This window comes from Podarcis erhardii, assembly GCF_964252035.2.
Source record: "Podarcis erhardii genome assembly, chromosome: 5".
NCBI lineage: Eukaryota > Metazoa > Chordata > Lepidosauria > Squamata > Lacertidae > Podarcis > Podarcis erhardii.
In genome coordinates, this window is record NC_138509.1 from 39,543,047 (window position 1) to 39,569,340 (window position 26,294).

The following is a 26,294-nucleotide window of genomic DNA, read 5'->3' on the forward strand; positions in this document are numbered from 1 at the left end:
ACATAAGCATTTGCTATTTATCTTACATCCATGCCAAGAAGATAAGAGTTGACAAGAGTGTCTCCCATGGTATATTAAAGTTCTATTGGTCCAAAGATCTTTCGTAATTTGTCCTTGGGGCACAATCCCTCCCAGCACCAATGGTGATGAGGGTTTCATGCATCTCTCGCCCTCCTTGCCATATGCTAGCCATTACCCAGAGTAGAAGGCCTGTATGCTTGTGTTTTCCTCCCTCCAGCCTTCCCTGTCCAACTCAAGTCCAACCTTGGAGTTTACTTCAAGCTCAAACAAAGTCACAGCTGGAGTCCTGGGTTGGGAGGGAGAATTGAATATGGAAATAACAAGTGCAGAGCTTCCCATGCGCATAACCATATGTGCATGGAGGGATCACAGTAGAACCCAATGGGCAACTCTGCTCCCATTATTTCGGAAAATGTTCAGTCTTCTTAAGTAATTCATTACATTTCCCTTTATGTTCATTCCACTGTATTTGGGGTGGGGTTTTGCTGTTTTATCCATGGCTCTCTTCTTAACCTCTTGTTTCATATTGCAGCATCCATTCACTCCCTTTTGAACAGCTGACTCTGGTAACTGGCTTGCTGGGCTACATGCCCATTTTCTCCCTTTCTCAGATAATTTTTTTGGAGGTGGGATTGTGCTTTTTAGAAATGTAAGAAATTTCCCTGGGCTGGGGATTTGATGCCAGATTTTAACGTACTGTCATTTTAGGTTTATAGTAACAAATAACCAATAAGTAGTTTCTTTGCCAACACTACTTCTATCCCAATTGGTTTTATTTTCTACTTTTTCAGAATTTCCTTGCTGCTGGAATTGGCTCGACTTTGCTTGAAACTAAATTGTATACCTATTGCCTCTTTATGTTTAAGCGACCTGTTCAAATATAAGATTACAGTGAGTGTCAGGAAATTCTTTTTTGAATTACTTTGTTTTATCATTTTTTATTCTTGTATGAGTGTCAAGCTGAACAAAGAGGAAAAGATTCCAGTCCTAGAGCTATTATCAGAGACGATTAAAGTCATTGCTCCCTAAAGAACAATTAATTGCAAAAAGCAAGGAGAGAATGTATCGTTGGAAATAAATTAGTATTTTGCTGTATATCTACATATTTAAAATTGAGAAAATTTTGCAAGGACTGGCTATCCTGTTTGACCCAGTGGGCCATTATCCTCCACTGTGTTTGTGATGGAAATGATGGGTTGTTTCCAACTAAGTTATGCTCTGAGTAGACCAAATTAATGGACTTGTTAATTTCAATGAGTCTACTCTGAACATGAGATGGTTGGACAGTGTTCTCAAAGCTACTAACGTGAGTTTGACTAAACTGTGGGAGGCAGTGGAAGACAGGAGTGCCTGGCGTGCTCTGGTCCATGGGGTCATGAAGAGTCAAACACGTCTAAACAACAACTCTGAACATAACTTAGCTGGATACATTCCAATGTGGTTAATTCTCACAACTCCTATCATACAAAATAATTCTATTTAGCCACAACAAACAGTATGCTTCTACCTCCCTGCAAAGCCCATGGTGCTGATATTATAGAGGGTGGAAAGTGGGACATCCACTTATTCTTGTAGATTCTTAACCTATCCCCTTTGCACTGTTTATATTAAATGTTAAGTATTGATACACCGATAATACATATCAGCACAGGGAGATGCCCACATCCTTGTTATCATACAACATCAGCACAGATCAAAGGCTCTTTAAGATTGCAGGGATGTAGCAGCAGGTTAGATGGCAGTCTGAAATTATCTATCTGCACAATAGTCCAACCCAAGTGTCCTCTGCCACTCAGCCCTCACCTTCCCTTGCCCTGCCCAGGTAAACAGCAACAATACCAGTCTCAGAAGGATGGCTCTGCCACAATGCATGTACTATAATTGTGTGTATAAGGCAGAAACAATTCCAACCAAAGATAACGCTTTGTGCATCTGATAAAGTAGATTCAAGTCCATGAAAGCTTATGCTATAATGGATCAGTTTGTTTTTAAGGTGCAACAAGCCTCTTTGTGGCATTTACTGCAGCAGACAAAGACAGCTGTGCTTCTAGAAGTCACATGACACTGATGAGTGCTTGTAGCACCCTAGGTCTACAAGCACAAATGCGCAACACTGTAATGAAACATCTGACTGCATCAGAGATTAATCACGAGCATGTGCATTTCTGGGTGAAAAATATGCTTATATTAATAGGATCCAGCAAGAGAAATTGAATTGGACTGCTTGGAATGCGATTGCGAAGTCCAGAAACTTGGGCCTAGAATTGCAACTTATGCTAAAAGTGTTGTTGAGGTATGTTTGTTCCTTAATTGACACTGCTTTGTAGAGAAATCTCCCCCTTTCACATAGGATTTGGGTTTTTACCCCTTTCCTTCTGTGTCATTTCCCCCAAATCATTAAACATAATTACAGAGGAAAGATAGGGAAGTGTGCCCCGAGCTGGAGGGAAGAGAGTGGTCTGTTGGTCAGTAACTGTTGTCATAGAAAATTGCAAGACAGATTTCTGTAACTCATGTGCTATGCCTCATAATCAGTATATGACTACTGCAGGACAGTGCTGCCGGCTTTTATAACTCACCAGCTGTGAGGACATTCATGCAGCCAATGCACTCTCAGCCTGTGAGGCACCCCCCCCCCCCAGGAGAGGCCACTGATTGGCCCATTTGAGATGCAGCAGCCGGCAGGAATTTAAGCCAGACGTCCTGGTGGCCAGGGGGGAAATCCCCTAATGGCCGCCTGACCCTGTGCACTCTGTTCTTACTGCCCGGGGATGGCGGCCGAGCGCGAGGGACCTAGACAGGCACCCACTCAGAAAGGGGTAAGCATCCACTACCAATAAGATGGTGCAAATTATGAATGGGAAAACAATTTTTGTTCTTGGGAGATGCTATCAACATGCTGTCCAGACTTTCCTCTAGTCTGCAGATTAAGTTCAGGAAACATTGTTTCTATAATCAATGCAAAGTGTATTTTTATACTTGTAGGCTCAGCTAAAAACAATACAGAAACTTGACCTAATTTTGAATCGTGCCATTCGACTGAAGGACCCTAACGTTATTCAGGCAGTATGTGCTACCCTGTGGAACACCTGCTTACCATTACTGCAGCACAACTTGCAACAGCATGTCCGAAGACCATTGCTAGCTATTGCTGAAATCCTAGAGAAAATTGACAGGTAAATGGGTTTTGATATGTGTTGTTTGTTGTTTTATGGCAGGCTTCCTCAAACTCGGCCCTCCAGATGTTTTGAGACTACACTTCCCATCATCCCTGACCATTGGTCCTGTTAGCTGGGGATCATGGGAGTTGTAGGCCAAAAACATCTGGAGGGCCGAGTTTGAGGAAGCCTGTTTTATGGGATCTGATACCCTTTGTATGAACTTCTGATGTATCAAGGAGCTGCTTTTTACTGAGTGAGACTATTGACTTATCACAATTAGCTCTCCAGGCAGCAGTTTTCCCCAGTCTTTCTATAGAGATCCTTTTAACCACATATCTGGCGCATATACAAACAACCCATGGCTTTACCACTGAGCTAAAGCTTCTCAGTGTTCTAGCCTTCCTATGTGACTATAATAACTCCACAGGTATTTCACTGTAAGATAATATTTATGCTGTAGATTAAGTCATATACATGAATCCTTTGAAAATTGTTCTGTCGTTGCCCTTCAAGAGCCACTTATGATCATTATACATATTTATATGGCTCTCTCTTTGCCAGACGTATTGCAAGTGGAAAAGGGAAAGGTTTTTTCATCCAAATAAATCATTATTGCAATACAGATGCATCACATAAGAAGAAAGCACCTCTTCATAGTTTTATTGAATATCGTTATGTTTTCTAGCATGTTGATTTTGTTACGTTGCCAAGTTCATATGGAAATTGCCCGCATTGAAGAAAATGGAGACAGAATAGAGGCTGCCATGGAACATTTGCAGAAGGCAATTTATCTTGATAACAAGGGGCTGTATCATGAATACCTTAAAATGGCATTCAATCGGCTTAGCTTAAATACAATGTTATACCAGCCCCTGGAGCGTCTAGAAGACCAAGCAAGCTTGATGATTGAACAGGTAACTGCTGGTGAAGTTATTCAAGTATATCAGTAATAATATAATCTATCTATAAACTAAATACTCATGTCTCTCTGTGTGTGTATAAAACAAATAAAAAGCAGACACAGATTTGACTGAGATAAGTAGCTGATCATTGATCACAAAGCAACCTATTGAAAATATTAAAATAAAGGGTTATGCCCAATGTATATTTTGGGAGATAGATGCTAAATGAATAAATTTAGTTTGTATTTCCTCACTCCCATCAATTATTATAATTTTAACACTTTTTAGGATTTTCCAGAAATCCTAATTAACAGTAAAGAGCCATGGTTATTTTATTTTATCCATTTGTATGTTTTCACATAACATTAATGTACTCTGGGTGGCTTACAATAAATGAGAAAAATGCAATTGAAATGCAAAATAATATAGAAAATCATAATATCCAAAGCTACATAAGACACTAATGCAGTCTCTCTGGCATGAATCCTGGAGTGAGAATGGGTGTGAAGAGAGATAGTGTTTAAAAGAGGCCCCAGAAAAAGCATACATAATAAATGTAGCAGTTGCATTTATAAAATAGGGGTTTGTGAGCCTCTGTCGAATTGCTGGTGGTGAATGCCAAGAGGGGGAGGTATCAGTATGCTGAGGGGAATGCTAAAGTTTGCAGACACAAAAAAACCGTTTTAAAGTAACCCTAAGAGGAAATCCGCTCTCCTACCCACAAACAATTCACTGAGGAGTGAATCAGTGTCAGCCGGAAAAGAAAACTGAGGGAAGGGACAATGGAACAATGTATTTTGGAGGGGAGGGTGGCTGACATCTCTCAGGGGACGGGGATACACCGCCACATTTTATTGTTGCTCCTGTTGTTGTTGTTTAGTCGTTTAGTCGTGTCCGACTCTTCGTGACCCCATGGACCAGAGCACGCCAGGCACTCCTGTCTTCCACTGCCTCCCGCAGTTATTGTTGCTCCTACCTGTGTAATAACAAATGATTTCCTTTGTTTAGGCTAAAAAAGGGACTCAAAAGGCTAGCGTGAGGAAAAAACGGTCTCTGTTGGTGAATGCTGGCCATGCACTTGCTCCCGAGGCATTTCAGATCGTCCTTGATAGTGAAAATGAAGTTAAAGGTATTATAATCTATCTGATGAAGCTTGTGTTGATGATATTTTACCTAACCTAAGAATTGGATTCCAGCTGTCAAATATAGAGCCGGGAGGAGTAGAGTTTAATGAAATGTGTAAACTTTGTGGATTCTGCATCTGTAAGCGCTCCATTCATTGTAGTGGCTGTTTCCTACCCTTCCTACCCTTTATTCATGGCAGGTCCTCGCATCTGGCAATTAGAGTGTGTAACTAGCACAAGTTTCATATTATGTGCTGCAGCTCAACTCACATTGAGAAGGTTTATAGTGAACTTCAAAATGGAAATTCAGTAGCTCCTTCACTTTAGTAGTAAGAACAAGTATCTATATTTACCAGTTGACTACATTTCACACTGCGGCCATGCTTCACCCCTATATAGAAAAAGACCTTCTTTGGCTTGCTGTCCACAAATCCTACTTGGCTTCACCTTCTGTTGGGCTGGGGTGTGCACTCAATGTGATTATTATTTAATGTGAATGCTAGAGGGAGATACAAGGTAAAATTGCAGTGGATAATATGATGATACTCATACCATCTTAACAGGTGTGTTGTGTTGCATGAGGTAGTAGTTTCCCAAACCTGGGTCTCTGTTTTTGGACTACAGTTCCCATCATCCCTAAGCACTGGCCCTGCTAGCTCAGGATGATGAGAGTTGTAATCCGAAAACTGCTGGAAACCCAAGTTTGGGAAATCCTGTAGTAGATAGATTATTAGGACCAAAGAAACTTGAGTTCAAACTCTACTCAAACATGACCCTGGGCCAGTCACACTCTTAGCCTAAATTATGTTCTTGTAAGGATAACAAGGGCAAAGGCCTAACCTTGAGCTGCTGGGAAAATGTGACTTTAATAGTCTTCACATCTCCATCTTCAGAGGAAATGTGCTTTAAAGCAATGTGAGGCAGTCCATTTGGGGTGACAAATCCCAGAGTGGTTGCCATTCTCCTGCCTCCAACCTGTCATCAGCTTTAGTCCAGAGTAAAGAAACTACATTTTAATTTTTCTCCTCAGATATGAAAATATCTTAAGACTGACACCAGCCAAATTTGAATGTTGGATCAAGGCTGTTTTTTGAAATAATCCATATAAACTGTTTCTAGTAATTCAGTCCTGAAGCTAAAACTGTGATCCCTCAGACAAAGTCTTGAGTGATCAAAAGCTTTCCAGTTAACATTTAATAGGCTTTTGACGTAAATTATTAAAGATGAGCTTTAATTGAGGAAAACACCAGTTCCCAGTGAAATGTAGGTTCTCAAGACTTTCGGCATCACATAGCAGAGCACTTAGTGCCTTTATAAACAACCAGCTTCCTTTAAAACATGTAAGTTTAAGTGTTGTATACCTTATGGTGACCTGCCTGACTTCTTGCTCTTTCATAGATTCATAGAATTGTAGAGTTGGAAGGGACCCCAGGGGTCATCTTGCTGAACCCCCTTGCAATGCAGGATTCACAGCTAAAGAATCTCTGACAGATGGTCATCCATCCTCTCTTTCAAAATATCCAATGAAGGAAAGTCCATAGCCTTCTAAGGTAGTCTGTTCCACTGTCAAACATCTCTTACCATCATCAGAAGGTTCTTCCTGATGTTTAGTTGGAATCTCCTTTCTTGTAATTTCGATCCACTGGTTTTGCTCCTACCATCTGGAACAGCAGAAAACAAGTGTGTTCCATCTTCCGTGTTATATAGCCCTTCAGATATTCAAAGATGGCTGTTGTATTCCCTCTCAGTCTGCTCTTCTCCAGGCTAAACATATCCATATCTCTCAACCAGTCCTTATAAGGCTTGGTTTCCAGACCCTTGATCATCTTGGTCACTGTCCTCTGCACACATTCCAGCTTATCAATATCCTTCTTAAATTGTGGTGCCCAGAACTGGAACAGTACTCCAGGTGTGGCCTGACCAAGGCAAAATAGAGCCTCTTCATATTCAGTGCCAGACAGCCACTGTTAAGTAGATTTAAATCATAAGTGCATCAATGTGAGACAATTTATTTGAATGAATCATATTGAAAGCAGTGGGTCTTTTCCCTGTAAGGATGTTTGTTTTGTTTAGGTACATCTTGGTGCCATAAACAGGCCAGACTTTTGACTTGCTAGGATTTCTCTGTGCTCCCATTGAGTTGTTCATAATAATCAGCAAATACAGTGATACCTCAGGTTACATACGCTTCAGGTTACATACGCTTCAGGTTACACACTCCGCTAACCCAGAAATAGTGCTTCAGGTTAAGAACTTTGCTTCAGGATAAGAACAGAAATCGGGCTCCGGCGGTGCAGCGGCAGCAGGAGGCCCCATTAGCTAAAGTGGTGCTTCAGTTTAAGATCAGTTTCAGGTTAAGAACAGACCTCCGGAACGAATTAAGTATTTAACCCGAGGTACCACTATAGAGATTACGGCTGTCTGAGAAGAAGTCAGTTTATAGTTGAAATAAGTTCCTGCCTCCTTAAGTTCCTTGAGCTACTTTCTCAAGAAAAAAATTCTGGAAATTTTCTGCCCCTAGTTGTCTCACAACCAAGGCCTTCTCTGTGAACATTCATATTTATGCTGGTGCAGGAGGAAAAACTTGGGATCTTTTGCAGAGCACCTGCACCACCCCAAATATCCAGAGGACTGTATATTTTACATTGGGAGAGGAATTCTGTGTTTCTGTGTGCAATGCAACATGCAGTTTCCCATGGCCACTGTAGGACTAGACACACTCTTGTTCTGATTCTGCAAGGTTTTTTTACTCCTCATATGTATGCTACCATATTTTTCGCCCTATAGGATGCACTTTTCCCCCTCCAAAAATGAAGGGGAAATCTGTGTGCGTCCTATGGGGCGAATGCAGGCTTTCTCTGAAGCTTGGAGAGCGAGAGGGGTCAGTGCGCACCGACCCCTCTCGCTCTCCAGGCTTCAGGAAGCTATCAGCAAGCCTGGGGAGCCCACGGGAGTTCCCGCAGAGCTCCCTAGGCTGTGGATAGCAGCCTGCTGCCCGGAGCGCGGGGGCACGCTGAAGCAGAGCACCCCGCGCTTTGGGCAGATATCCGCAAGCCTGGGGAGCCCGCCGGAGTTCCCGCAGAGCGCCCCGCGCTTCAGGCAGCTATCCACAGCCTAGGGAGCCTGCTGCCCTTGTTTTTCTCCTCTAAAAACTATGGTAGGTGCGTTTTTAAAAGCTCGGGCTTCCCCTGCGCCTGCCCCTGCCCTGCGGCTGGGGGGAAAAAATTTTTTATTTCCCCCCAAAAAAACTAGGTGCATCCTATGGGCCGGTGCATCCTATAGGGTGAAAAATACGGTAAGTAAAGTGTTCACATAGCATTATTTTCACTACTCCTCAAATAGCGGGAATGAGGCTTTAACTTTAATAAATAAACAAACAAATGCTTAGGCACTTTACATAAAATATCAGTTGAAAGGAGATGATAGATATGTTTTGAAATTACAGTTTCTGCAGTAAGAATCTGTAGTTCTTAATATATGATATGATATGATATGATATGATATGATATATGATAATGTGTGTCCATTGATGCAAAACATATTAAAATTTTCAAAGATTATCAGTAAGGGATACAATTCTATGTTCACTTGTCTGAGAATGAAGCTCAGTGACTCAAGTGGAATTTCTTCTCAGAAGGTGAGTGTAGGATTGTGTTAAAAGAGTTCTAGTAAATACTATCAGTTCCATGATGCCTCCTGGTCCAGAAATATTTTAAATATAAAAATTCTATGTTCATGTATTATTATTTAGAGTTATTGCTTGAGGGCCATATTAAAGCTTTTTCTGTCATGATTATGTCAAGGACGATAATGGGATGTTATTTATTGCCAACCTTGTTATATTTGTAGGAAAGCCTTATGTAGTATGCTTATAAAACCATGACTACTTTGTCATTACACTACTAAAATAATCCTTGTTTGACATATTGGTATTGCTGGAGTCATTTTATACCTGAGGGCTCAGTTCATTTTCCTGTTGTCTCTGTCAGTATAACTTCCTTTCTTTGTCAATTTTGGGGCGGGATTGTAACCCGTATTTTTTGCACCATAACACTCACTTTTTTCCTCCTAGAAAGTAAGGGGAAATGTCTGTGCGTGTTATGGAGCGAATGCCTACGGATGGCGGGGGGATCTGCTGCAGTCGTGAGCAGAGGATCCATGGTTCCCCTTCCTTCCCTCCTCCGTGGCTTGCTTTGAAACAGCAAAGCGGGAGAAGAGCTGCTGAGTGGGTAGGAGAGAGGGACAGAGAGCCTGCTTGCTTTAAAGGAGCAAAGCGGGAGAGGAGAGGAGCCGCTTACACGGGTCACCCCAAATTCACCAGCAGATCACATAGCATGTCCATGGCTACAGCTTGCACCCAAAAAATCACGCACCCACTGTTGCCTGGAGCCTCAGTGGTGCAAAAATGTGGTTACAAAGCATGGATCCACATGGATCCTCAGGATTTTTGCATTGGGCTACCCCAAACTCACCGTCAGATCACATGTCTGTGGCCACAGCATGAACCACAAAAATCATGCATCCACTGTTTCGTTGTTTTCCTCCTCTAAAAACTACGTGCGTGTTATGGTCGGGTGCGTGTTATAGAGCGAAAAATACGGTACTTCCCCTCCTCTTTTCCTATTTGTCTGCCTTTTGTTAGTTTAAAACCCAGGGTTTGTTTGATTTACCATATTTTTCGCTCTATAAGACGCACCAGACCATAAGACGCACCTAGTTTTTGGAGGAGGAAAACAAGAAAAAAAATATTCTGAATCTCAGAAGCCAGAACAACAAGAGGGATCGCTGCGCAGCGAAAGCAGCGATCCCTCTTGCTGTTCTGGCTTCTGGGATAGCTGAGCAGCCTGCATTTGCTCCATAAGACACACACACATTTCCCCTTACTTTTTAGGAGGGAAAAAGTGAGTCTTATAGAGCAAAAAATACGGTAACACACTGCAGTGTCAGCTTCTATGGAAAAACAGTGTTAATGTTACATTAGCATACATTATGCAGCTAGGATGTGTTATAAAATGTTTCCCCTCCAGGTTTATATTTCCTCAAGTCAACAGTAGCATGTCAAAGACTTGAAGATGCTTTAATATCTTTCATAGGAATCTTTATCTTTCGGCCATTGCGGTCATGTCTGAACTGGTTTGCTGTTGTTGAATTAGTCAGATAGCATTTATAGTATGTTTATCCTGCAGTTGTTCATTCAGTGGCTAAATCATCCTAGTATTCAGATTTTGAAATTACTGTGGTAGTAATATCATGAGTATAGTTGTCTGCATTTTTCTCCTTTTCCATTAGTTGCTTCAAGTAAAAGTAAGGGTCCAATTGGCTATCTCTGTGCAAAAGCAGAGCATCACTCCAGAAATGTGGAGAAAGCAGATGGGCATTTGAAGAGAATAGGACGCGAAAATGATAAAGAGAGGTAACAATGAGAAATCTTTTTGTTTGATTTTTTTTATTGTAAAGTCTTTGAATTGGGGACTGTGTCTCTGCTTGCTACAGCCACCAGTCAATAATCAAATCAGGAAATGCTGTCTGTATCTGAATACACAGAACTCCTTCATTCTAATAAGGACAGACTATCCTGATTTGATAATTCTCATGCTTAATTCTCCCTTTGAAAACAGTAGTGCTTAGTTTGGGATGGATTGTGTTCAAATGTCATTGTGGCTAGGGGAACACTCTTCATCTTTTTTAGGACTAAGTTTCCGCATCCTATAAATGAGTATGTATTCCTGCATTTGTTTGTGCAGTCTTTTTTCCTAGGGCTTTTGTTGCTGTTGTTGAAAATTTATTTGAATCTTTTAATTCATGGGTAGGCAAACTAAGGCCCGGGGGCCGGATCTGGCCCAATCGCCTTCTCAATCCGGCCCGCGGACAGTCAGAGTGTTTTTACATGAGTAGAATGGGTCCTTTTATTTAAAATGCATCTCTGGGTTATTTGTGGGGCCTGCCTGGTGTTTTTACATTAGTAGAATTTGTGCTTTTATTTAAAATGCATCTCTGGGTTATTTGTGGGGCATAGGAATTTGTTCATTTCCCCCCCAAAAAAATATAGTCTGGTCCCCCACAAGGTCTGAGCCCCCTGCTGAAAAAGTTTGCTGACCTCTGTTTTCATTGGTGCAGAATCAGACTTTGGTCAGAAATCGCAAAAACAGCACGGAAACAATGTGTGTGGGATGTGTGTCGGGCTGCGTGTAGATTCTGCCTCTTGTATGATGACAATCAAGCGAAGGTGTCAAAACGCAAGAAGTGTAAGTCAGTGTATGATGCATAATATTTTATCAGGTGGCATCAAGAAAATGCAAATGTGTTGTGTTTTTTTTCTTTTTTAAGCAGAAACCTGTTTCTGACCTGTTCAAGTCCTCAAGGGGGCATTTGGGCAACCTAGAGGGGCATTTCGGCAAATCAATTCCCACATTTGATATAACAGTGAGCCAGAATGAGCAGAATGGCTCGCCTTTTTTTGGCTCAAGGTCCGAATGTAGATAATCTGGAAAGGGAATTATCACCGTCTCTCTGCTTATCAAATGGGCTTCTTCTACCCCAGAGCTGTGTCATTTTTAATTTAGTAATTAATTTTGCTGATGCTGTCAACATTAGTGGGGTCTTGGGTGTCCGGGGGGGGGGGGGATTGAGGGCCAGATCAGCCCCTGGAATTGGGATGTGTGTGTTAGTGGCATCGGCTACAGAAATTTAGATATGGATAACATTACTCTAGTGGTAAATAGATTTTGTGCTAGACTCTACCTGTAGACCTGCTGAAACCCACAGGGTCAGCCCTAGGTCTACCAAATGTTCCTTCTCTCTCCCTCCCAACCAAAATAACCTCTTGGAAGTTCAGCTGCTCCCTTCACCTGCATGCTTTCTTTGGACCCTGCACCCTGAGCCGGAAGTATTTGCTCCCATGCCTCAGATACCAGAATTTGTCGTTTCAGGTCATAGCAACCATATTGTAATCTGTATCTGTACTTAAATTGTACCCCAACAGCTACAGAATGTAATGTAAGGATAATGTATGTCTGCATGGTATTTCTAACAACCAAGAACTCAAAGGAAATTTAGATTGCATGGTTAATGGGGGGGGGGACAAATTTAAAACTGGAAAGGAGGGCCTTATCATTTTAAAAGTTTACGTAAACACATGCCTGCATACAAAAGTTGTTAAAATAATGCACATAATTTCTTTTTCCTAGTATTCAAGAAAAAAGCAAGTATTATTATGGCAGATGAGGAACAGGAAGCAAGTGTGCAAAGAGAATTACCTTCACCCACCAAATGCTTCTCTTTAGAAAGAGATTTATTAAGAACTTTAGCAGAAGTAAGATTCATTAATGCAGAGGTTAGTAAATTGTACAGCGATCAAAATAATTATCTCTTTCTTTCTGCCCTTGGTTTCATATATGCAATGCTAATAAGGCAGTGATATCCACTTATGCAAGCTAGCTACTGATGGCTGCTTATTTACAAGAGAAAGGGCCATAAAAATGTTGTCTAATGCAAGTGCTTATGCTGTTTATCTCTTATATGAGTAGAGCTCTGAAATCCACACACTATTTAATTGGGTTTCTTGCACTTAAACTGTCACAGGGTTTCTTCTCATCATTACTCCCGCCGTCTCTGGAAACATGGAATGTCAGAATATGTATTTTGGTATGCTTAATGCAGGCTCAGCGATATTAATAATTTTTAGTGGGAAGATTGGCTCCTCCACTAGTCTTCTGATGAGTATTGGTATATTGAAAGATTCTTTTTCAACTTTATGTATGCCATGCCAATAGTATTATCATTGATTTGACCATGAAAAAGAAATGCCTTTATTTATATCTTTTGTTTCATTTGTTTCAAAAGATTTATATTCCACTTAATTGTAATAAAACATCAAAGTGGTTTACAAAAAGAATAGCACAAAACAATTATCAGTAAAAAAACAACAACACATACCAACCACACTGTTAAAAGCAGCTATTTAAAACATTTTAAAATAATTAAATTAATGATAAGGTAAAAACTTATCATTAGATTAAAACTTATGTCAACAGTCTACATGTCTGGATAGGCTTGCCAACACAAAAATGCTTTTAGCAGACACCTTAAAGGATACAAGGAAGGCACCTGCATGATGTCAATCGGCAAAGGTTTCCAAAGTGTGGGTGCTACCACACTAAAAGATCCAGAGGATGGAATTTCTCTAAAAGTACAGGGTTAAAAGGATGCTACAACTACTAAATATTGTTCTTCAGAGTTTGATAATTTACCTTGTGGGATGCCGGGCCAATGGTGTGGGTTTATTCTCATCACATGATTGCAGGCAGGGGCGAAGAATTGTGGGAGGAAGGCACGCTCCCCTCAGTTTTTTCCTCCCACATGACACAGCAGTACATTTCTCCCAGCTCTCCTCCTCAGTTAAGCTTTGTCTTTTTCCCCAGTGTGATGGATTATTGAAAGACTGATTGCTTGAGCTGACAAAACATGTAGAGAAACCTGCATATTAGTGTTTGGCTGGCATGCTCCCTTTCTTCCCTCTCCTGTAAGGAGAGCAGCTGTAACTCAGGGGTAAAGCATCTACTTTGCCCAGGTTCAATCCCCTGAAAACGTGGAGCATAGGTGGCAACTCCCTGGGTGCCCGAGCACCCACAAAATTCCCCATGAAGGGGCCTGGCACCCACATATTTCGGTGCCAGGGCCATGCACACTGCATGGCACCCACAGCCCTGAGCACCCATGGTCACAGGGCCAAGCTGGCACTCCCACCCTGAAGAGCTTTTGCTGGTCAGTGAAGACAATACTGAGCTAGATGGACCAGACACCTTTGCCCTCCAAGCCACAGCTACTTATGTTTTAGGTAAAGGTACCCCTGACCATTAGATCTAGTCGTGACCGACTCTGGGGTTGTAGCGCTCATCTCACTTTACTGGCCGAGGGAGCCGGCATACAGCTTCCGGGTCATGTGGCCAGCATGACTAAGCCACTTCTGGCGAACCAGAGCAGCACACGGAAACACCGTTTACCTCCCTGCCAGAGCGGTACCTATTTATCTACTTGCACTTTGACGTGCTTTCGAACTGCTAGATTGGCAGGAGCAGGGACCGAGCGATGGGAGCTCACCCCATCGTGAGGATTCGAACCGCCAACCTTCTGATCGGCAAGTCCTAGGCTCTGTGGTTTAACCCACAGCGCCACCCGTGTCCCCACTTACGTTTTTTGAAGATGTATAATTTTGATGCCACATATGCCATCAATGCCTTGTTTTCTGTTTTTCCTCTTGTGCCTCCTCTTTTAGGCTACTATTCAGTTATTAAGAACGGAAGGTGTCCAGCTGAATGATCCTGCCGTTGTCCCTGTAGATACGAGTTTGCACTCTGCAGGACATGCTATGCACAAAGCACAAACTGGGCATGAATCAGAATGGAAGACATACAGGTGGTTTGATCTGAAGAAACTGCTTTTCTCATGCTCTCACTGCAATTAACCCTTAGAGCAGTTACATATGTATACTAATTTTTGAATTGTGAATGTGATCTTTAAGTGAATCTTAAGTGCTCATCTTTTAAATTTTTGTGTGGTTGTCTAAACTCTGAAATGCAAAATTTGAATATTGGCCTCTAATGACATGTCTGTGTAGTCATTTTTCCACACCTGCATTTTTCACAGTAATTAATATTGGCAAGAATATACTTTGAGGGTAGCACATCTCTTAACTTAACCCAAACCTGTCCAGTAAAAGTTGACTCTCCAGTAGATTTATCACAATTATATTAATAAGTACATCTATTAATCCCAGGGTTGTGGGTTCCAGCCCCATGTTGGGCAAAAAAACTCTGCATTGCAGGGCTTTGGACTTGATGATCCTCCTGGTCCCTTCCAACTCTACAATTCTATGAAACATAGCCATACTTGGAAATTTGCACTTCTCCAATTTTTGCAATGGATTTGTCCAGCCAAGTAATGTGTACAAAAATGCATATTGCATGCCCAGCCACAGAGTCCCCCTCCCCACAGAGCTAACTACCAGGGTATATGAATAAATGGACACCACAACTGTCTGGGATTAAAAAATATTAGGCAATCGGGGTCAGCTGGTTTTATATGCAGTGCCAAATAAATACTTGAAACAGAGACCCTTGAAACAGATCTCTCATATTTAATTAAAAAAAGAGGCAAAGGCTTCAGTCCAACTTGGAAGCAAGAAGACATAAATTTGTTAAATAAGCATGACATACGATGCATGGGGCATGACAATATGAACTGCTGCTACTGGAAATGCTGCTTGAAGCTACATGGCTGCATATTTCAGCTTTCCAGAAAAGCAAGGCAGAGTGGTTCACTGATCTTTCATGTCCTGGAGGGACCCTGTCACTGTAGATAAGTTAGACAGAATCCTGCAGCTGAAAAGCAGCAGGCCCACATTAAAATAATTAGAAATCTGTACGCGGTTTAAGAAAGCATTGCACCAAAGAAGTATCTAGTGGGAAATTATTCATCCTTAATTATTTTCATCTGCATTCCCTTTGACAATGGTTGTTCCGTCATTTTATTTCTCCTGCCAGCATACATACCTTGCTGCCTCATGGTTGTACTATCAAACTGTAAAAGCTGATACTTTATGAAACTTGGGGCTCCAAAATTTTCAGACCAAATGCTTAACTCCTCCTGGTCAGAATGGTTGGTAGAAACAAATGCAAAGGGACTTTGGTCAAATATCTATTTTACTGCACATTAACTTTGGCCAGTTTAGACCAGACTTTCCTAGAAGATGTAAAGTTTAGGATGGGGGAATATGGTTTGATCAAGTTCTCATCTCTTCCCATTTTTGTAAAAGGCCAATGGGACTGGGCTTTGATAATCGCATCCTTGCCCCAATCTTGTTTCCTATTGAAAATCCACCAAGACTACTCTTTGCTCATTAAAGAAAACCTTTCTCACATGGGACAGAAGATAACTTCAGTTGTGGGTTGTGTGGATGGAGTGGACTTTTAGAAAGCTAAGGCAGCGCAGCGGCTAGCAATGTGGAGATCAGAATCTGGGAAAACCATAAGTTTCCACAACTCTGCCTTTTCAATCCTTGGGAAGTCAGAATACTCTTTGTATTTCTATATGAAGGTTGTGTTGGCGATTGTGCATGTATATATGAATATGTACATTTAAGAGGCATGAGTGTATTGATGACCCTGGGTTACTTTGGTCTTAGTAAAACAGAAAAGCAAAAAGAAGGTCTGAGGATTGAACTATAGATATTTTAATGGTAGCATTTGGAAATAATAGTGTTTGAGAGACTTGAGGGCTGGTACTCCTTAGTGTATGCATTTTGCTGCTTTATTTTATTCTAAGCAGGGAGAGCAATAAAAAATCCTTGCTTATTCTTAATTTCATAGCTCCTGGATTGACCGCTTGTCTCAGTATGCTATGGAAAACTTTCTACGGGCTGCCAAAATTGGAGAAGAGTTAAATGAAGCATGGATTGTACATAACACTGTAGTGTATGTCTTAAATCACAATAAACACCTTATTGCTGCAAAAAGACAAAGAGAACTTGTGGAATCCCTGCATACTCTTTTCAGTGCAGTTAGGAATATTGGACATTTTGGGTAAGTTCTAAAAGTTTGATGGGATGTTTTGTGTAGAATTATTTTACTAACGCCATAACTTTTATTTTTACCATGCTGTACCTGGGCATTACTAAAATACATTGGTTTGGAAGGATTTTATTGTGGTAATTAGTAGCATGTTTCAGCTGATTTTCATACTTTATATGCTTTATCTAACCAAATCTCATCCATCTGAAATAGTGACTAAACACAGTTTTTATAAGTGACAGCAGAGTGGCCAATAGCAATGAAACTGTGCTGTGCATAGTCAAAAGGAAAATGTGTGCATGCACCATTACCTTAATTCTGAATAGCTTGGCATTTAGACAGATTCTGTTAGGTGCATTCAGATTTAATGCACAGGGTTTATTGTAAATAGTTAACAATTAATATCAACCTGGTTTGAGTTTTTAAAAGTTTTTGTTGTTTTATTTTTTTTAAAAGAAGACAGGCTATGTGACATGGCTTGCAGGCCAGCTGAATTACAAATATAACTAGTATGTAAGCTATTATGAACTATTTACTGGTTTATAATTGTATTTCATTTTTTTTCCTGTTGGAAAAAACTGGATGATGTTTTGTAACCAGTTCAGACTATTAGCATCCCTACTACATGTTAGTCAAGAGGGGGCTATGCAGTTCTGCCAGCAGGGATCACGCAAAGGTGTTGAATGTATGCTGTAGGCGTTCTACCCTGGCAGCCACCACGGTTTGCGAAATCCATTTTCCAGGCCACTGTCATCTTACAGCTTGTGGCAGCCATAGATATAGACCCCATGTAGAGGCAATGATTCTTACAACTGACACTTCCACATGGTCCCTGCTGAGTTGTGAAAGTGGTACACTCTCCCTCACATGGAGCTGCTGACAATACAAAAAAAAAAGGTATTTCTTAGGAGGCAGTGCAGTCCTACATTCCAGGACTTGCACGTATTTCACCCACAATATGTAGAAGGAAACAGTCCATTCCCCTTTTATTATGTCAGGACAGGAATATAGTGTCAGTGCCTTTATCATACTGTACATAATCCTACACTTTTCAAGCATTATTTGGAAAGGAGACCGGATGAGAGAGGCCCTCGGTCATACAACAACTAGCTAAAAGGAGATTGTTACAAACACTCTGTTATCACTCAGACATGGCAAGAAGTTGAATGGGGGACTTGTGAGTTTTAATTCTGATCCCAAGAAGATTGGGACGTATGAGAATTTTCCCCCATTTTGGTCACTGAGCTTATATTTCTTATTTAAATGTTAGCATATTTGTATATCCTTACCATAATTTTCAGGTATGTTATACAGAGCATATGCATTTTAATCTTCACATATATTTTAATTTATTTATGTAGGTGGCAAAAAGTGCTTCCAGATTCTGTTTGTAACGATATCTTTGTGGGTGGTTTTCTGTCCTTCGTTTTGTTTCTTGTTCAGGAATACTACTATTTTGGTGACATTATGTAACGCTCTGGCTCGGGGGCTAATTCTTCCTTGGATCCCAAAGCCTATTTCCAAACCCGATGAAAAGAAAGTTCCGGAAGAAGGGCCTACCAAACGTAGAAAGACTGCTCCAAAAGTACCAACGTTATCTTCCACGCCAATGTTGTCTGTGGATTCAGCTGGGATCCATGATATTAAAGCAGCCATAGAGGTGCACCTTTTTTTCATCCCATTTGTCTTCTGTATGGAGGACAGGCTGTGTAGAGCTAGGCTGGCCAGCTTGTTAAGTTTGGGCGAGAAGGTGCTGTTTGTTTTGCTCTCAGTTGCCTTGTGTGTAAAAGACTGTTAGAGAATATTTCTTCATATTAGGAGCATGGAAAGCTGCATGAGAAAGTTAGATCATTAGTCCATCTAGTTGAGTATGACCTAAACCCATGGGTGGGTAACCTCAGGCCTGGGATCTGAATGTGGCCCCCCAAGCCTCTCTGTCTGCCCCTTGGGACACTCTGCACACCACACTGGCTGTGCTCTGTGCCCCCCCCAACTCCTTTTTTTTTTTCCTTTCTGAAATGTATCCTTGAACTGGCATAATGCTTCTTGTGTAACTGCGTGGAGGATTTGTGCTTGAAACAGCAATGGGTTAATGTGGGTCAACAAATTGAAACTGAATCCCAAAGAGACAATGGCATTATGTGCTCCAAGTTCTTGAGTCCAGGAGATGGGAAGACAGCTTGTTTTGCATGGAGTTGCACTCTCCTGGAAAGAGCAGGTTTGCAGCTTCAGGATCCAACACGGTCACTTGAAGCTCAGGGATCCTTGGTGGCTAAGAGTGCCTATTTGTTGGGAGCTGCCCAGAGGGGCTGGGTATAAATAATAAATGTTGTTGTTGTTGTTACAGTGGAACCTCGGTTTTTGAACGTCTCGGAACCCAAACACCCAAAACCCGGAAGTGAATGCTTCCATTTTCGAACGTGCCTTGGAAGTCGAACGGCTTCCAAGGTGTGTTTCTCCCTTTTCTCCATTGAAATGGCCAACTGCCCATTGCGCCTCAGTTGTCAAACGTTTTGGAAGTCGAACGGTCTTCCAGAATGGATTACATTCGACAACTGTGGTTCCACTGTATTTCCAGCTCCGACTGGCTTGTCTGCTGTGACCCCCTTTGGGCCATAGCACTCTGTGCTCTGGTAACTTCCAGATTAGAATACTGCAATGTGCTCTATGTGGGCTGCCCTTGAAGATGACTTGGAAATTTCAGCTTGTCCAAGATTGCTTGCTGGCATTGCCCCTAGAACTCCCATAAACGCTTATTGTACAACAGCTTTTTGTTGGCTGCCAGTTTGTTTCTGGGTGCAATTCAAGGTGCTCACACTAGGGTTTAAAGAATAATGGTGAGCTAGACAATGTCAGGAGCCCTTGAAACAAGTACAGCTACTACTGTCTACTCTGTCCCTTTATAGCAACAAGGCAGAGGGGAAGGAGGAGAGGAAAATAGGCACAATTTTCAGCTGTCTGCTTGCTGCTACCATTCCACCACTAAGGGAAGGGGAGGGAAATAGAGGGTGTGTTCTGGGGGTTGGTAGATTTGGAGAATGAGTAAAGTGTTGGAGAGTTGTGGTGGGAACACCTGAGCTTGGTCTGGGAATTTTGGGGAGGTTTCCTGATTTATCCTTCCCACTTCCCTTCCCCAAGAAAACCCCCAAGTCATTCCAAGGTGTCCCTTGAAAGCTCTGCCATCTCTAATAAGAAAATATTATTTTAGCCTTAACGGCAGGCCCTCATAATTATGCATTGATTTTGATTTTTTATGTGCCTTGTCTCAAAGATCAAGGAACAATATTATGCTCTTTTTGTATATGTGGTTCTATTGTGTTTGTTTTATGTATGCCACCTTGACAACTTATAAAAGAGTGTATAGAAATATTATAAATAAATAAATAAATAAGCCAAGATTATTAATCTCACCATTGATTTTTTGGGAGAAAATATACCAAGTGTAGTAATTTCAGTTCAACAACTGGATAAAACAGAATATTTGTTAATTGTGTGCATGCATTAACTTTTTCTTCTTCCACATTTTCAAAATATTCTTCTTTAGGTTTGTGAATTTGCTATGCATTTGCCAAATGGGAGTGTACCTGATGAGCCGGTGCCTGCTGCTATGCGTCAACAGGTCATTGCTACTTGGGTGAAAGCCAAACAGCTAGTTCAGCATCAGATTGGGAAGTGGCTTGGAGTCGATGACGAGGTAGCAAGCCTAATTGTTTGGAAAAATAAAGTCCACTGTTGGGCACTTCTTTATAAATACTTTGTTTCAGGGACGGAATACAGTGGTACCTCGGGTTACAGACACTTCAGGTTACAGGCGCTTCAGGTTAGAGACTCCGCTAACCCAGAAATAGTACCTCGGGTTAAGAACTTTGCTTCAGGATGAGAACAGAAATTGTGCGGCGGCAGCGGGAGGCCCCATTAGCTAAAGTGGTACCTCAGGTTAAGAACAGTTTCAGGTTATGAACGGATGTGGAGAACGAATTAAGTTCTTAACCCAAGGTACCACTGTAAAACGTTTTAAGTTTTTTTTTAAGTGCAATATACAGTGTGACACTAGATGGCCCCATTAGCTAAAGTGGTACCTCAGGTTAAGAACAGTTTCAGATTAAGAACAGACCTGGAGTATGAATTAAGTTCTTAACCCAAGGTTCCACTGTAAAGTCATTACTGCAAAGAGAGCTCATTCCCTCCTTTCCCGTTCTCATACAGGAAAGCAGGCAGTTAACCAGAAACACTTCTGCTTGTGGAAGTCAGGACACCCTGTTTTTGCAGGTCTGCCCCCTTCTGCTGCAATCCTCTAAACTGCACCCCATTCTGTCCCAGCAAATCCTCAACTTTCAGCAGCAGCTTATCAGGAGGGGGAGGCAACTTAAGTAGATTGAGGGAACAAATCAGGTGCCCTCACTCGCCCAAGCAGCCATTCTTTACATTAAAGAAAAACCACCATTAGATACAACCCAAAGTCATTATAGAGTTATCCATGTGGATTAGTAAGTAGCGTAAAGTATCGGTCCTTAACTATTCAATAATATGCCTTGTTTTCTGCAAACACCCTGAATATTGATGTCTCTTTCTATTCAGGGTAATGAAGAGGGGTTCAATCCCATGGCAAAAGTTTTTATTGGTTTGGAAATGTACTCATGCAATGGTTTGGGTCTCATGGAGTTTTCGCTTCCAAACCTCTCTCATGTACGTATGTTGTTCTTTTGACTGTATGTGTGCAATTACAGCTAGTAGCTTGCTTTAAGTGAGGCAAACGAAGGCAAGCCGAGCTGAGCCAAACCAAACCATGGTTTAGCTCACTCACATGAACACAGCTGCAAACGCCATTTCTTCTCTGGGAGCTCACGTAATTGTGTGATCCTGCCAAGTCACCTTTCGGCTTACATGCAAGCCAACTCAACCTATAAATGTCCTGGACTAGCTCTGACCAGGGCTGCTACCCCTTTGCTAATGTTCTTATTAAGAGGAGATTCAATTATTCTCTTTCTTCTGCCCAAGTGATCCAAAGTGTATGATTCTACCTGCATTCTGAGCCTCTCGAGAAACACTATGAAGGCTTTGTACTCTAAAAAAACAGGCACTGAGAACATGGTTGCCTTTAGGATTTCAATTCCAATGCAAAGGAGATAGGTTTCTTTGAATTGTTCAAAGAATTTTCCTTAATTTTATTTGCTCGTGTATTATATCCCACTTCTACATGGCACTCTCAGTAGTTTGCCATCTCTGTTTCTAAATAGATCCATACTTGCGCAGCACTACAGCATCAGGTGCTCCCAGACCATTCTGTACAACAGTGTGCAACATCTCATTCTGTGAAATATCTTAGACTGAAAATATTAGATGTTAGCATTGTGGACACAGGAAAATATTATTATCTGACTATCATTTGCAGTTGGTGAAAATGGCATTGGAGTGCAGTTGGTCAGACTCACTCGTGGAACTTCAGACAATGACCAGACTTGCACATTTTGCACATACCATCCATGATCATGAAATGGTTATGACTTGCTCTCAGAAGGCTTTGGAATTAGATGATAAAGCGGCATACAACACGGATGCAAAGAAAAAGGCAATGTAAGTAGATGCATGACTTACAAATCTCGACTTCTAAGAAACATTGGGTGGTATTCAGCTCAGTTTTATCCAGAGTAGACCTGTTAAAATTAATGGACCTAATTTCATCATGTTCATTAATTTCAGTGGATCCATTCTGAGTAAAACTTAATTGAATACCACCCCATTAATTATATTTAAATATGGGGTGGAATTCAACATTGTATTGTTACAATTTTTCCATCTGTGCATGTTTATTAGCTTACCAGGCAGAGTGATCTCCCCATCTCTCCCCCTATGCCCTGTTCTGGGGGTTCTCCCAATCCTAAGCCCCATTGTGCAGGGTTTTCACTGGTGCAGAACCTGGTGCAGATGTAACAGAGCTGATCTCTTAACAGCAGTGAAAATATTTGGAACAGCACAGACCCTTCCAAGAGGAATTTCCCCATTCCATCTTTGCCTCGGTTAAGTAATATTTTGACACCATTAACTGTTAGTTAAAGCTACAAGGTTCCAAGTTCTCTTAACTAGGCTTTGAAGTTGGTATAAGATGCTTGTTATATTTAACCCCATTGTTTGTGGTGGGATGATTGAAATTACTCTGGGGAAGAGGCCATGCAATCCTGCGTCCCATTACCTCTGTTAAGATATTTCCCGTTACATCTGTATGGGCCCTTGGGTGGTCATTCTCTTGCTCTTCAGTCTCTGCAGTATTGACTGTTGAATAGTGGTTTTGTGGATGAATTTATTTTATCTGCATCTTTCTCTTGAACTATATAGCTGTATATGAAATATTTTGTTCTCAAGCATTCCTTAGTTTGTGAAATACTCTGTAGGGTTTTCCATTCCATTCCCATATCTAATGAATGGAAATAGCATCCCATCTTTTATCAGTGTCTTTTAGCCAACTTTAACCCGAGAGTTTTCATGCTGTTGATAAATACAGTTCATTATGAATATTAGAACTGAAAGATAAATACGGCATAGCAGGGGTTGGGAAAATGCTTTTACATTTTCCTTCTGAATGTGTACAATAGAACTCTGCTGACCTCTAATGGATATAATAATTATTGCATTATACTATTTGCCCTAGGTTGTATCTGTCTATGTTCAGGATAGTCATAAGGGTAAAAGTAAATAGGGCCAAACTAAACATGGTATACAGTTGCATGTAACATTGACCCTTTTTTAAATAAATAAATAAAAAGAGAGAATCAACCACAGGAGGATGGAGTCTTAAGCAGAAAACCAGGAGGTAGAGAAGAAGTGCTTCTTCTTTCTCCTTGGCCCATTTTTATGCTGAATCCTCCCAGTTTCCAATATTGGCAATTTGTACATGAATAATTTGTATATCCCAGCTGTCCAGATTATTTCTTGTAAATGATTTTTAGCATTTCAGCTTGATATGAGAAGCTTTCCCAAACTCCTATTCATTTTCATTCAGGTTTAACAGCATAGGTTGTTTTGAACTGCATATTATCCAAAGGCTTTTTTCATGTCCTCTAGACTGTTTCAGTTTATCAGATTTGTTGTGGTATTTCTTTCTCTCAAAAATGGTACCCAAGGTGGTTTTCAACATTGAGACAATATCATGTAACATTATATTGTAACATTATATAGTAATGATACTATAAAAATACTGAAGAAGAGCTAAAACGGCCTCAGAACTTTGTGGAGGCATAACATTTTGTGTGGAGACTTTGATGTTAAAGGTGCAATCCCCCTCTTCGCAATGGATTTCCTTTAAATAAACCTTGCTCCAAACGCCATTGCTGTAGCAAGAGCCAGTCTCTCAAGTTGTAGAGTACATCCTGGAAACGAAAACATTCATACCAGGACAAAGAGCCTGCCGAGCCTACATCGGCTGGCACTCAAGCTGGTACTATGGGCTTTTGCAGATGGTGCACAGAATGGCCATGTGCTGTTTCTGCCAAGGAAACGACCACGGACATTTATGCAAATGGACAGGAAATTTCCCTGTGAACTCAGATGCTTCAGATTTTGCCACAAGCAGAATACGATTGGCCAGATCACTGGTCATCCTGGATAAAATGAATACATTGGATTTGTATCAGGTTTCAGAACAATTCGTGAATGAAAAGATAAGCTTTGTTATCAAAATCTCTTGAGCTATTCAGACATGACATCAGAACAAGGATCATACAGATATTACTAAACTAACAAGTTACTGACACTGTGCAGCAGGCATGGCATGCCTCTCTCCTCTCTCTCCTACTCAGAATGCCCCCCTAACCTACTACCTGGGGCACGTCCCCCCTCTCACCCACCTTAATCCATGCCTCAGAACCGAAACTCCCAATCAGCACTTTTCAACTGTAGTCTTTTATCTCTCTTTTCCCAAAAAGAAGCAGATAAGGCAGACAAGATAGAATGAATAATAATAATAATAAATTGTCCAGTAGCACTAAGTTTGTTCTGGGTATAAGCTTTTGTGTGCATGCACACTTCTTCAGACACAAAAGCTTAAACCTAGAACAAACTTAGTTGGTCTCTAAGGTGCTACTGGACAAAAAAAAATATTTTTGTGTATTCCGATTGCGTCAGACCAACACAGCTACCTACCTGAAGGTAGAATGAGTTCCAGGTTTTTATTTACTTAGGTGGTATGTGAGGTGGCTGTTGGTTTTTTTCTTCCAATTTTAGCTTTCTGTTTAGCTTTTCTGTGTTGGAACAATATCTAGTGTTTATACAAGTGAACTGTGAACTTGTATCAAGTTCAGACAATCTGATTTTCAGAGCGTTCCACAGGTAGATGCTGCCCACCAAGGGACACGAACATCCTTGTGCTGGCAGATGGTTTTAAAGCCTAGTTTTTGACCTATATTGTACGGTAATGTTAACTCCAGTTGGCAATGGCTTGTTTTTTACAGGAGCGATTATGCGGAGAGACAGGGAATGCTAAGCATTGCTGCTTGTACACAAGGGAAGAGTATGATGGAAAATTTGGCTGGGAAGAAACATATGCGTTTGGCGGCATCAAAACTCTTTGTTGAAAGTGCAAGGTATGTTGCACGTTTTGGACCATATTAAGTTTCCTTTCCTTTAAAATAACAAGTGTATATACCCCATACATATGCAAAGCCCATGCAATGAAGAGTATTGACAAAATCAGAATTTTTACCCACGCAGAACATTCATATTCTCCTTACAGCATAGAGTTATAGAATTGTAGATTTGGAAGAGACCATGAAGGTTATCTAGTGCAGGAATCTTTCGCCCAACATGGGACTCGAAACCCTGAAATTAAGAATCTCATGCTCTGCCAACTGAGCTATCTTAGCATGCTATTGATTTCTTCAAACATCATGGTACCCAACTATGGCTTACTGGGTCGAGGGTGACCGACAGGAAATACACATGTATAAGGCCCCAAGACCCTTCACTTTCATTTTTTCAAAAAAGTAAAACAGTGAAATATGGAGCCACTGTTCTAAGGCTGCAGATGCCGAGGCACTAAGGATGCTGCATCACTGTTGCTAAACAACCAGGGATAGGAATGTTGCCCACCCTCACCTGGGACTTGGAAAGGGGCCGTGTCTCCCAGAGATCTAGCAGACTTTTTTTTTAAGTTCTCAACAGTATGGCTTACGCATTATAGAATAATTTTAGCGGAGGCTTGAAGTTACTAATTATTGTGGCACATGTTTTTTCAGTTCTTTTGATGAGTTGCTGCATGGGCAATAGATATATTTGCACTTTCCATTTTTGTGGGGGAGGGAAAGCAGCCATGGCTTCTCCCACTTGTTTGCTCTCCGGGCATGGCATCAAAGCATCTCACATTGCAACTTCCACACCCTGTGAAATTATTATATACTCTGATGTATTTAAATTGGCATCTCATAATGGGAAATATGAAAGTAGCTTGAAGCTGGTTAAGGGTTAAATAGCTCCATTATTTGGATTTCAGTCTTAATGGAGCATTAGAAAAAATGTCATTTATGGAAA

General features: G+C 41.1%; 1 protein-coding gene across 4 annotated transcripts in view; it reads left to right on the plus strand.

The window, feature by feature from the left end:
- Positions 1 to 26,294, plus strand: part of CFAP46 (cilia and flagella associated protein 46) — an 82,099-nt gene that overhangs the window by 14,268 nt on the left and 41,537 nt on the right. For 3 of the 4 annotated variants that reach the window (XM_081863126.1, XM_081863125.1, XM_081863128.1), the window contains 15 exons: positions 813 to 912; positions 2,216 to 2,314; positions 3,007 to 3,197; positions 3,868 to 4,096; positions 5,093 to 5,213; positions 10,498 to 10,621; positions 11,326 to 11,453; positions 12,396 to 12,541; positions 14,483 to 14,622; positions 16,575 to 16,787; positions 18,219 to 18,435; positions 20,320 to 20,469; positions 21,354 to 21,461; positions 22,168 to 22,349; positions 25,220 to 25,351. In XM_081863126.1, coding sequence (XP_081719252.1) covers positions 813 to 912; positions 2,216 to 2,314; positions 3,007 to 3,197; positions 3,868 to 4,096; positions 5,093 to 5,213; positions 10,498 to 10,621; positions 11,326 to 11,453; positions 12,396 to 12,541; positions 14,483 to 14,622; positions 16,575 to 16,787; positions 18,219 to 18,435; positions 20,320 to 20,469; positions 21,354 to 21,461; positions 22,168 to 22,349; positions 25,220 to 25,351 — 2,280 coding nt within the window. The remainder of the gene's footprint in view (positions 1 to 812; positions 913 to 2,215; positions 2,315 to 3,006; positions 3,198 to 3,867; positions 4,097 to 5,092; positions 5,214 to 10,497; positions 10,622 to 11,325; positions 11,454 to 12,395; positions 12,542 to 14,482; positions 14,623 to 16,574; positions 16,788 to 18,218; positions 18,436 to 20,319; positions 20,470 to 21,353; positions 21,462 to 22,167; positions 22,350 to 25,219; positions 25,352 to 26,294) is intronic. The other variant, XM_081863127.1, reaches the window with a different exon arrangement.